This window comes from Mycetomoellerius zeteki, unplaced genomic scaffold (genome assembly GCF_001594055.1).
Source record: "Mycetomoellerius zeteki isolate Tzet28-1 unplaced genomic scaffold, Tzet1.0 scaffold124, whole genome shotgun sequence".
NCBI classification, from domain to species: domain Eukaryota; kingdom Metazoa; phylum Arthropoda; class Insecta; order Hymenoptera; family Formicidae; genus Mycetomoellerius; species Mycetomoellerius zeteki.
In genome coordinates this window covers 1,073,380-1,087,351 of record NW_017256169.1, presented here as the reverse complement: position 1 = coordinate 1,087,351, position 13,972 = coordinate 1,073,380, and the positions used below count along the sequence as shown (strand labels likewise).

General features: G+C 28.0%; 1 protein-coding gene across 1 annotated transcript; it reads right to left on the bottom strand.

Annotated features, from left to right (window-relative positions):
- Window positions 1-266: 266 nt before the first annotated feature.
- On the bottom strand, window positions 267-10,329 carry LOC108731304 (retinaldehyde-binding protein 1). Its single transcript, XM_018461562.1, has 5 exons — window positions 9,972-10,329; window positions 3,627-3,967; window positions 1,979-2,107; window positions 946-1,180; window positions 267-392 (listed from the first exon to the last, which is right to left on the bottom strand). The coding sequence occupies exons 1-5, from the start codon at window positions 10,093-10,095 to the stop codon at window positions 358-360; spliced, it is 864 nt and encodes a 287-aa protein (XP_018317064.1). The 5' UTR covers window positions 10,096-10,329; the 3' UTR covers window positions 267-357.
- Window positions 10,330-13,972: the final 3,643 nt, after the last annotated feature.

Sequence of the window (13,972 nt, the reverse complement as noted above, 5' to 3'; positions counted from 1 at the left end):
AACGTCTGATACATATAAAACGTACTTTAGTAACACATCCGCTAACACAATTCAAGTTTCAAATTTATGAATTACGAATTAATTTTCACTAAAAATGCAATATTATAACAATTTCCATGCTATTATATTTTTCGTTCGTCAATTTTTTATTATTAACAGAATTATATATATATATATATACACACAAATACAAAATAGTTCCGTTTCTAAAAAGAATATGTAAAATATATATGTACACATGTATTATACTTTTGAAATATTATATACACAATATATTAAATTACCCATAAATCGAGAATTCACTTGAATTTCAAAAAATTTAATAATATCTACAACAATCTTTGATGAAAGTTCAGCTTATTTGTTCTTTACGTATCCGTAAGTGTTCCACTCTGTAAAATAAACAGATAGATATATCAATTACGTATGTATGTGTGTGGGTGTATTGCAGTTTTAACTTTTATGACTTTTGTTGTAGGCATAATAAACTTATTCTATGAAAACATTATAATTGCAATTTAGTAAAATTTAGTATGTATTAAAAGTAATTTTATAAAAATTTTTCTAATTGATAGTTAAAAAATGGACTAATCTTGTACCACATTTATGATCAAATTTAATATTATCAGATTTCTTTTAATGAAAACGTATTAAAACTATTGCTTATTTTTATTCAGTAAAATTTTATTCTTTAGATAATTTCTAGGACTGATATGCATCTCTATATAATTCGAGATATTTTTTAAAATCAACTATATTTGTATAATTATTTGTATAATCGAGATAATATATATCATGTCTCGATATGAAATTAATTTTATCATGCACAAAACAAAAGCTATAAAAGTTTAAAGCTACAGAAGTACTTTATATAATCATCACATATATATATACAATATATATATATATTTATGTATATTTTTCTTTTATTAATTTATTTCATACCTTTAAACGTATCTATATGAGACATTACTGTTGGATACCAATCGGCACCTGTATAATCTATTTTTGGCAATTCACCATCGTAGTTTTTCGGCAAATGACTCGGTGGGATGTAAGCGTGGAAGGAAGACATCTTAGAACCATGGAAGAACATGCGATTCTTCAATTTCTCCCGAACGAAAGGTTTGAACATTTGCCACACCATTTTAAACAGGAACGGTTGTTTCACAAAGTGAATCTAAATAAATATCAAATGTAATTAGAATGTGCAACATAATTATTTAATTAGAAATATATACTATATATATATATATAATATCTATATATAATATAAAATAAGAATATAGATATAATTTTTTTAGACAATAATATTGATTTACGAGGATGTAAAACGGTTACTATCATATAAGTCACAAATAAAACAAGCAAGTAAGATAACCGGATTCTATGACCTAATACCTAATATGCCCTACTCGCTATTCGTGTGTAATTATATAAAGGTGAATTTAATAGATAAGATTAGTAAGTCATACAGGCTGTCTGTTTGACTCAATTGCATGTTTATTGCTCAATTTAATCATTCTGTTATTGTCAATAAAACAAAATGCAAAACGTCGTAGTCATGATGTAATATTTCGTAGATACCTAAGTAATTGCTTTCTATAGCTACCAAGAAATAGTTATTAATTTTATAAAGATTTTAAGAAAGAGTAGCATTTAGATCATATTGAATACGTGAATATGATTTAAATGCTCATGTAAATATTTTAAATATATCAAATATGTTATATATTTTTTTTAATATTTAGAAATGTTTCCTCTTTTGAATCTGATCATCAGTTTAATCTTGGATTCAGCAAAAAATGAGAAAAAAATCAGAAAATCTGGACAGATTATTGTACGGGCCGATTACATTACATAATATTTATTGTCATCAATACTTAATCTACGTATTGCAAAATGTAAAAATAGATAACTTCTTCTTTTCGCAAAGTAATTTTGTGTAGTTTTATTTATCTATTGTATTAATACTAACCTCCTTCAAACGCAGTGGCATTGCGTCCTGAATAAAACTAAGGAGTTTCATGCTGAAAGATGGTGACATTCCCGTGATTTGTTTCATAGAGAGCCCATCGAAATCCATTATCACCACACTACCAAATATCTAAGAAAAAAGAATAAACACACTTGTAAAAAAAATATTTGCAGATTTAAGATTCTCATTAACACTTAATTATTAATATTATTATAACGATGCTTATTAGCATCAAAATTATTAAATTGTTCGTCAATTTAATAAGTGATATTATTACTGATCTGATTCTACTCATGATTACCTTTCAAAGCCAAAAAAAATTTCGGCGCGCAGATTGCAGAATCAGATATGTATATAAAATCACACAAAAATATTCAGGTAAGCATTAAGATTCTCTTTGATCAAGTATAAGAATTTTCTTATTTAATTAAACACATTTGTAATTAAATAATTTAAAGAACTATTTTGGAATGTTCATTATTTAATAATTTTGATATTTTTTGACAAGAATTCTTATTTTGACAAGAAAAAGCTTAATATTTTTTTTTCCTCTTACTTTTTTATTTCTCTCTCATTTTTCTCTTACATTGATATTGGAATATTCGTTAAATCGTATCAATCGAGAAAAGTGCATTTACGCCTCATGCTTACGTCTGAATTAAATAAGATACTTAACTTTGTGAAAATTTAAATAGTTTATTATTACTAGCTAAATTTAATTAGCATATGTAAATTTAACTTTGTAATTACATGTAATGCCGTCAATATTGTATACAATTTTATCTCCTCTGATAATAATTGCGAAAATTTAAGCTCCTTTTTTGCATAGTCAAGGCAATTATGAAATTATGCTGATCGTGAGTTATGACACGTTCAACTTGATTATATACACGCATAGATATCCATAACAGTGATTCATTTTTGTATAGTAATAATTTATGATACACGAAGATTTGTACATAGGTCGTCTGAAAAGTTTTGAGCCTTAACATGAAGATGACATTACTCGTCAAATAATCGTACATACTTCGAAAGATACCTGCGAAAATTGTAGCTACTTCCGGCGCTTAGTTGTTGTTTGACAGTCATTTGTGCCAGTCAATGTCAATGTTTTTGTAAAAATGGAAAAAATCGAATATCAGTAGTCGCTATGATAAAAATTCACGAATTGCGGTTCGAATTAATTGACTATCCACCGTATTCACCAGATCTGGCCCCCAGCAACTTTTTTCTGTTTCCTAGGCTCAAAGTTTGACTCGGAGGACAGAAATTTTAGGTCATCGCATCCGTATATAGACGCCTATTTTGCAAAGCAAGACGCTCAGTATTATTTGAATGGATTAAAGGGGTGGGAGCATCGCTGGAAAAAATGTATCGACTTAAAAGAAGACTATGTGGAAAAATAAAATTGAATTTGACCGAAAAATTACTTGTTTCTATGTTAGGCTCAAAACTTTTCAGACGACTCTCGTACATGCAAAAGAAGAAATATCTAATTTAATCTAAATTTCTTTCATATTTTTTACAACTAATATTGTAACACATTTACATTTGTGTTTAAAGCTAATCTAACTGTAAATAATTTAATTATTTAATTAATTCCTGTGTGTAAGAGGCATAATTAGTAATTGCAATATTTTATTCGTACCTGTGTTTCTGGTTCCAGCATGGCTAATTCATGTATCAAGTAGAATACGCGAAAAATTTGATCGCTGGAGACTTTTGACGGATCCCAGAGTTTACCGCAATTTACTAACATTATTCTACGATTTTTGTGATCTCTGTGTTTGAAAATATTAACAATATTGTTTTGAATGAAAGTCTCCTTTTCGTCTTCCGGCATTAGATTATGCAACAGGGCTGCGTGTTTCACCTTGAAGTCTGCGACTCGTTTCATTAGTTCGAACGCACTCTCCGGATAAAATTTACAAGCCCGAAGGAAAATCATGAGGAAATCATCGTCGGTACAAAAATTAATTGTTTTGTCCTCTGGAACAGAAGTAATAGTTTTATTAACTTCAACGATTATCAGTGATATATAAAACGAGCTAAAGATATAAAAACATCGATGTCACTTTGCTTGTAAAATTAGCTATAAACTTTTTAATTTAACGAACTAAATTGTTATAATAAATCGTTCAAAATAGTTATAATCTCGACATCATTGAAAATATTTTTTTTTCTTATCATATATTATATTACATTACATTATGACTTCATTGTATTCTATTTTCAATTACAATGATATCTATATCATTACAAATATTCAACTCAACATCCTTGCTGATGACATGAATGTGCATGTCTTTCTAACACAATGACGATTCATGATTCATCGCTAGCTGATCATTTCTCTTATCTGTCAGAATCATCGGACTTTGTATCGTTCTGTCACGTTATCAAAATATACTTCTTGATCAAGGTACATAGTCAATCGCTTGTGTCACCATAATCAACAAAGTTACAGTGCGCGGACTTTTGAGAGAGAGAGAACGAGAATGAATGATTAAAAATAAAATAATGAACGAACCTGGTTTGCAATTATTAATCATTAAAATTACAAACAATATTGACGCTTGAACCGTGAAAAGTATATCGAGAAAAACATGAAGAAAGATCTATGTCAAGAAATTAAGAAGAAAAGTCTATATAGCGCAATATTTTCTTTTCATAAATTTTATAGTGACATGACTGAGGACGGGAATCATCTTGATTTTCAATCCTATTTCTCGCACTCATTCATCTATTATTTAATTTTCCGTAATTAAATTTGCGTAATTTATGAGTAGTAAATATTGCGCTATATAAACTCTTTTTCAATTTCATACGACTTAAACCGTACTTCAAGTTTTTCTCGATATAAACCGTACTTTGCACGCATTCCGACATAGATCGGTCTTCACGCCTCGCGCGAAATAGACCGCTTTTCATTATTTTTTTGACATAGATCTTTCTTCATGTTTTTCTCGATATAGCATCTTCTACGGCTCAAGCGTCGATATATAAAATCCATTAATTCTAGCCGATTTCTAATCATCTCACATTTCAATGATATAAAAGTCATGAATCACTTAGGGGCGACTTTGCGTGCGAGGTCACGATGCCCATTCTTAAAGCAAAATTACGTCGTACTCCTTATTAGGGAAATTGCACGTGACAGCCGCCACATTTATTCTCTATTTCAAGTTTAAACAGATGCTTAAGCACACGAATATGTAGTGCCGGTGAAGGATGACAGACCAAAAAATTTGTAAACCCGATAAAAAATTTTTCATAAAAATGGATATAATTTTATTATTATACGTATAATATGTCCATATACGTTTTATTTTTTTAAACATAATCTCTATTCATATACATACAGAAAAAATAATAAAAAAGAAAAATTAAAAAATATTATAAGAAATGACTTCTTTTTCCTTACAAGAATTAAAATTACATTATATACAATATTCTATATATAAGTCGAACCTAATTTGCGCACCTTCAAGGAACTTATAAGTTAACGTTGTATATTATAGAAAATTGTTCTCTACAAAGGTTGCATGACTTCAAGGGGATTATTACATAGTATACATATATTTTTTTATAAGTAGAAACGTTTCGAAAGTTTCAAGGTTTTTTTAACAAAATTGTATATGATTTTTTAACCTAATATTCTTCCAGTTATTTTGTATATATTAAAGAGCAAAAAATTAATAGTTTATGAGATGTTTTGTATTTTATTCTAACACATTTACATTTCGACATGAAATAAAAATATCTTATAAACTTTTTATTTTTGGTACCTTAATACTTTTATACGTAGAATAATGAGATGAATCATTTAGGATGTCAGAAAAATACATATTTCTCATGTGAAACATATAACACTCTTTTTTACTACACAATTATTATTTTTATACGTATATACATATGTATATGTGGATATTTTTCCTTTCTTTACAATTCATCTTTTATACAAAAAACAATAAAAAAAGTTTTCAATTATTCTTTATTTTTTTTTATCATCTATTAATTTTCTTGTACATACAAACAGAAATTATATAACAACGGAAAAATATATTATATATGGACATATTTTATATGTGTATAATTACATATACTTATGTATGTATGTATAAATTTATAAACAAACTTTATTCCCAGGGATGACGTTCATAAACTATGAATATGTGCTCAATAATATTCGCATAGCAACGAATACAAAATGTTGTTCAATTACCAATTAATAAAATTAGATATCTTATAGCTTATCGTGCAATTGAATCATATCGTGCAGCCGAATTTATTGCGCAATAAACGTTGTGCGTCTCCAAATTCAACAACCTGATACACAGCTCCGTGTAAACTCGAGATATTTTATTTCAGTGAACAAGTACAAATTTTCTGAAGGGGTCTTCAAGAATCATATCTACCGACTTGAAAGGTCCTTAAAGCCGCACTCAAACGACGCGATATCACGTGTACAACTACTATTCTTTCACATGTCCAAGAGTCAAGGTGCACTTGACTCTTGCATCGACCACAGTATCAAACAGATTTCTTTATCTCCCAATTGCGTATTTGTGATATAATATATGTGATATACTAATATAATACTAAATATATATTTTCAACATATATCTTCTGTGCACATCTGTTACAAGGTCTACACTGTCCATTCGTAACACGTAATGTTTATTCAAAACAGCTTTATGTAATTATAACTAAAAAAATAAAGTTACATAAAAAATATAAGTAATATACTCGTTATATATTTACTTTTGAATATTCACATCAATTTTTTTTGCAAAAACGTGTTAAACAACATTGCTTTTTTATTTTTTATTCAATGATAACGCGAGTGCGCAACTGAGTTTCAATAATTAATAATTACTTTTTATTTTTCATTCGATTAGAAAACCAAATGATTAAACTTGAAATGTTTTGCGATCTAAATACGTATAAGCTCGAAGTAGAGGAAGGTCACCGATATCGACATACTACTTTATTTTTAGACAATATTTCTTAAACAAAAGACAAAAATACAATATCAAAAACATAAATACAAACTAAAAGGTGTCTTCTATCAGATAGTATAAGTAGTTTTTATAATACTGTTTACAATAATGCTGTTTTGCAATAATTAAGTTTTTCGTAAATTATGCAAAAATAAGCGTCTGACAAAATGGGCTCCAAAATTGACATAGTAGACAATAATATATATATATATATATATTGTGTGTGTGTGTGCCCCAACATTCCTATTCTATAAATAAAGATATATCCTATTCTGTAAAGAGAAAACTAAAAAATTTATGAAACTATAAATATTTAAAATGACATAATATTATCAATAACCAATAACAGTCACTATATTATTTTAATTATGCAATTTGCAAAAGAACATCGTAAGAATTTTTTTCTCGGATTCATAGAATTTGTTTTTAGCTGATTTGGTATAGAAATAGCCACAAATATATGAATTATGAGTTTGTACTTCTTTAATTAGCTAAACAAATCACGTCTTTATTAATAAAGTGCAAAGGTTAGTTTCTAAGAAATAAGAGGATGTCACTTTAGGAGACCTATGTCAGTATCGGTGACCTTCCTCTACGTATAAAATATTTTGTAATATTTTTATGTATTGATATATAAAAAGTACTGTAGCAATTTGAAGAGTCAACGTCACGCGGTTTAAAAAATTCAACTTTAACTTCAAGAAGATGAATTAGACTCCGTTGAGCGTTCTGTAGCGAGAAAAGATAAAAGAAAGCAAGATTATCGGAGTATACGTCGTAATTCTGACCTCTCAACATTATCTTTCAATACATCTATTCAGCGGCTCTATGTCGTCCAAATAGTCTCGATAATTTTCTTAAAGCAACATTAAGTATAAGAAAATATTAAGAAAACTCTTAATCCCTGAATAACTCGTTTCGTTTACATGCGAAAGAACACTTCAAGTGGCTCTTTGTTTGACCGGTTTTTTCTTCACTCGCTAAAGACGGATGTTTACTGCTTTTTTTAATTTAATAGTCATCTATTTATTATTTATTTAGTAGAAACTTGAACAAACTCGATCGATGTTTACACGATAACAGTTAATGACAGTTTCTATCAACATAAATTAACTTTAACATCAATTCCAACTTATTCATCTTTTTTTCTAAAAGTTAAAAAAAGATGAAGAGTAAAAGGCGTTCTAAAATGTGTTGCAAATACTCCGTCGCCAATCGCAAAATTTCGTGATAATCAATCAGAAGGCATCAATAATTACTATTGACACTTCTGATTGGCTATTGCGAAACATTGCGACAGATGATAGGATGTTTGCGACGCCTTTAAGTTGAACGAAGATTAAAGTTAATCTATATGGAAACGAACATAATAGATATATAGACTGCCTTTAGTTTGGATGATTTCAGCGCTTTCAGCAATTCTATCCTTATCTTATTTTATGTTTAATGAATAATAAAGACAGAATGATGATTAAGCGCTTCAAGCGCGTGAGCGTCCAAACTGAACGCAGCCAAAGTAAGACACGAGAGCATAATAATGCGATAATACCAATTTTTGTAAATAAACGAAGACAGAGTTTTCCAGAGACATGAGTCTGCATCAAATTTTTGAAATTTTCGAGATAATCTCATGCAGCACAGACTTCTAAGGGATGTCTTACAAACTACGGACTACGTCCAAAAGATATCTCTATATCCCATGGACGTTCCCAGATCATACCTTAGAAAAAGTGTACTGTATGGTAATCTATGCTGTTTATTGCGCAAAGTTAAACAAGTCTATTCATAATTTTCAGAATACGTAATGATCATTCCCATTATGTTAGTTAAGATGAATTTGAATTTCAATATCTTTATGTAACGAATTGATTCATTTTGCGATTAAACAGCCGTATTTGTATGATTGTAGCTTACTCTAGTACTTACAAAAGTAGTTAACTTTTGATGAGTTAATCTTTCATTTTACGATAAAGTTTGTAACAGATTGTATATGATTTATTAACAAACACGCAATGAATAGAATTCAAAAATATTTTTGCCTTTCTTTTGTAAATTTATAGATGTTTTACTTTAGCATCTAAGTTATATTTTTAAGTTATATTTATGACAAATTTTCAAAATCTCGAAATAAAATCCTGTTACACAAAATAAAGTTCTTTATTATTTCCCTTTTTTCAACAAAAAAATTATTATTCGAAATATTTACAACTACATTTCTTCTAAACTCTAATATCTTTAAAACAATAATTTATTTATTCTATTATATAATATTTGTAAAATACAGCAAAATCTTACTATAATTATGTAATTAATTATAAGAACTTTTAACTGTATGAATAATCGTTATAAATATATAAAAAATTTTAAAAGAAGGAATAATAAATAAATATGAAATAGAAAGTCTTGAATATCCTTAAAAAAAATTTTGAATAAAGAAATGATAGAGAGAGAGAGATAAATATAAAATAGAAAGATTTTCGAATATCTTGTAAAAATGAATTTTTTTTATTTTCTATTTATTCATTATTCCTTCACGAAGAGAAAAAAATTTGTTATAAAAGCTAATTCTGTGTCATAATGACAAATTCCATTTGCAAATATAAATTATTTGCAGGTGTAACAAATATTTATTCTATTTTCTCAATGTTTCTATCGACCTGACAACTTCCTAATAAATATGTCAAATTTGTTTACTATATACAGCAAACAAATTTGACAATTACATTTTGCAATCCCTTTGTGTTCATAGTAGAATCATTTTTTTCGGTATTTATTCTCAACAGAGCGAATTTGTAACAAAGGCGCATATTTCTTTTTAGAAAAAAATACAAAGTACATTTAGAGGTATGCCAAAGAAGCTAAATAATATTTTGACAAAATTTTGGAAAAGACGAAGGAACATGAAGGTTTTGCAAATTTAAATAGAAATGTCTCCGAATAAGTTTTATATATCTTAGAATTAAATTATAAAAAATGATAAATTCACCAACCTTCGACATATTTCCTCAGAGTTTCAATGCCTTTTTTTACGTTCTCCTCAGTTTCCCTGAGTTCTTTTTCGGCCAGAGCCTTAGCTTCGGGCCCGGGTGAATCCAATAACAGATCGAAAGACATTTTCTTGATCTGCTTCTTTTTTTGTCTTCCCGTTACTCCTTTCTCGATCCCGCGCTATGCTCAAACTGATTACTGAGGTACGATGTCCCCGGCAGGACAATCACCACTTATCTACAGCCACCACCACCCAGGAAAGTACCTCTTATGTATCATCCACGGAACAATCTTTGACCGCTCAAAGTCCATGCCGAGTCCGTATCTTCCGCGCTTTTATTCGAACAAGCATCGATTTTATGCCTATTGGCTATACAAGACTCATCCCAGCAAATTGACTTATTATGTTTTTGACTTGTGATCGAAGACGTCATTTTAATATCAAAATGACAACAAATAACACTTTGCTATCTGGGACATTTATCTTTGTTTATTAATTATTCAGATCACATTTCTGAAGTAGCATATCTTATCCTAATCGGCCATTTTACTCCAATATTTTGGAATAAAAACTACACGTTACTCGAGAAACTTATTCACATTCTAAAATAACTTATTCACATTCTAAATTAAGCTAACTGATAAAACTCTTATAGGAGGGATCATGCACGCAGTTAGCTTTTCTGTCGAATTCTGTCTAACGTGTTTAAAAATAACTTATGAGAATTAATGGATTAATAGTGAAGAAAAAGATGATAGTAATGAGATAGTAATAAGAAAGTAATAAGATATTATAAATTTATAATTCGCTTACCGTGTTTATATAATAAGATTATTCACTTTTTATTCACTTTTGTCTTGAAGAACACATAATAATTTCCTTTACTACGTAAACATAAATCTACTAATTTGGCTGTTTTTGTTAATGGAGATGACAATAATAATGAGAGATATTTTGTGCGGAAATAATTATTTTGCAACAACTTCATCGCTGAACTAATATTCGTTCCTCGTATTCATCGAAACTGATTTAGCATACTGAAAGACTTAAAAGAATGAATTAATTAATCGTGAATCTATATAGACAAGGAGAGAAAAGGTAATAATCGGCAATAGATTATGAGACTTTGATCCGTGCAATGATTCTTTGAAAGTTATTGTTTCTCAATATCTATTATTGTGCGTCGATGAGTCGGAACTGATTTGCTGATGTACTAAGGAATCGAAGAAGAGTAGATTAACTGCGAAGATAAGAAGCAGAATGCGATAGTCAATAACAGATTATGAGTACACTGCGTATTAATTTAAGGAGGGATCCTAATTTAAAGCGCTCAGAAATAAAGCAAATATTGAAATTTATTTTAACTCTAACTTCAATATATTTTAGGAGTGTACATATACATTTTATATAATAAATATTTAACAATTAAGTATAAATTTTTTTAGAAGATTCTATTAGATTTGCCAGAATTATACTCCATGGGTGATTCTAAAAAAAATTGACATTATTTAATAAAGATTTTGTCTACACATTTTTTCATTGAATTTATGAGATACAAGCTTAAAATATTCCATAGGATATGTTAGTTTTGTCAAAAACAAAAGCAGCCAGACAAATAGATAATGTGATAATAAAACAATGATAATATAATGATAACGTAATGATAATATTATGATAATGTAATGAAAATAATGATAATATTGTAATAATAAAAATAAATATATTAATCTGATAAACGATAATACGATAAATGATAATAAAAAATGAAAAATTATGATACAATAAATGATAATTTTATGATAATATAATGATAACATTATGATAGTATAAATAAAGTTTTAGATCTAAGAATCTGTTTCTTGAATGCGATACGATGATTTTTAACATAGTTATAAATAATCAAAGTCAAAATGCTTTTCTTATTTAACCTGCAATAACTCAGTAAGAAAAATTCTTAGAAAAAATCATTTTTAAAAAACAATTTTGTAGGAAAAAATTTAAACTTTCACTTTAGAAAGTTGAAAATTTTTGCAAACGTAGTGCCTCTTTTGGGCACGTATAGGTTCAAAAAGTAAAAAAAAATTTCCCATCTTATCCTAGATAGTTTTCTCATGTGTAAAAAGAATCAAACTCACAGAAATTCAGGAGACAAAGTGACATTCCGAAAGTAGTAATTTTAAACATTAAATCCTTTGTATGAAGGAGAATGTTAAAAAAAGGCCGATTTTTGCTCATAAAGGTGTAAGTATTATAAATAAAAACACTATTTCTTTTACTTATATGGAAATTATGCAAATAGATCTTATAAGTATTTTTTCCTTGTATTTTTTCTCTTGTATTTTTCCCTTGTTAACGATTAGTTTTCGAATCATTATAAGTATTAGCTTCATTTTGAACATATCTAAGTGTAGGTTCAAAATATCATATTTTAAAGATATGTTGAAATATCTGATATTTTAAGATATTTTAAAATAATGCCTTAAAGATATCGTAAACCAAGATACAAGATACTTAAAAAAATCATAGAACCTTTGACGGTATTCGTAAACGCGATCTTATCCCTGTTGCAAATTCTTATAAGAAAAATTCTTGTGAGATTTTCCAAGAAAATTTTCACATACGAATTTCGGACAGGAACATACAAAATCGTATAAGAATATATTGCATACGATGCCTACAAGTAAATCAAGAATCTTGCATAAATCTTACACCCATGTTACATGAATCTTATAAGCATGTTACATGAATCTTGCGCGCATGTAACGTGAATCTTGCAAGAATATAACTGGTGTATCATTATGAAAATATTACAAGAATACTATTGGAATTTTTTGTGATTTATTACTCATATCCTAGTAAATAAAATAGACATTTAAGGAGTTGAATGGGATTTAAAAGAATACATTTTGGCTAAAAATTAATTCTTTTTATACAAATTGAATAACGGCTTTTCGACTAAATCAAACTAATGGGTCAATTCTAAGCAGAATCGTAAGACTCGTAATGTGTTCTCGTAAAACTTGTATAACAACTTATGATAGATAATAATACTAGTAATCTAATTTTACGATTATGTATTGTAAGACGTACGATTATTCATAAATATCTGCGATTTCTTGTAAATTTTATGGCTAGTAAGAAGCTGTCTGCAAAAATATTGGTATAAAGGTATAAGCACTTGAAAATTCTTACAAGTCTTACAGGAATATATTACGAGCCTTACGATTCTGCTTAGAATTTAGGTATTAATTTGGGAAAGAAGCATAAAAAGCCTATGCCAGTTATTATAGCGAAATTATAATTTATCAATTCATTAAGACAGATAATATATTTAGTCATCTTCTAATAAATATTCTAACAAATGTTTTAATTTTTCTTTATTTTTTTTCATTTCATATATTCAATCCAGTTTCTGTTCATTTAATAATTCCATTTACTGGGATGATCGATACCTTTGTCACTTTTGAACGATCATGTAAAGAAATTATTTCTTAAAAATATCTTATTAGGCTTAAGTAATTAAAATCTCTCTCTTTTCATTACAATATAAATCGTTGTGTACAATTCATGCCAGATTCCTGCACCAACTTAAAAAATAAATTATTTCGTAACTATATAACTTTTTAAGACTGACACATGATCTTTCATGTAACACTTAGGAATCACACATAATTAATACCATATTCTTGGATGAGAGAGAGATCCTGTAAAGAAATTATATTTTAAGAGTTTCTTATAGAGTTAAGGCAAGATCTTTTCATTGTGATATAAATCGTCGTATACGATTCATTTCAGATTACTAAGTCATTAAAAACTACTGGTGAGATTCATGTACAAATTATATAAGATCTCTTATATAATCATATACGTTCATTTAGTAATCTTGATTGATCATGTACAACTCTTTTAAAATCTGGTAAAAAAATTTACAAGAATTTTCAACAGGGATATATTTAAGATAATTTTACTTACAGTTCCAGTAAACGAGAATGGATTGAATTC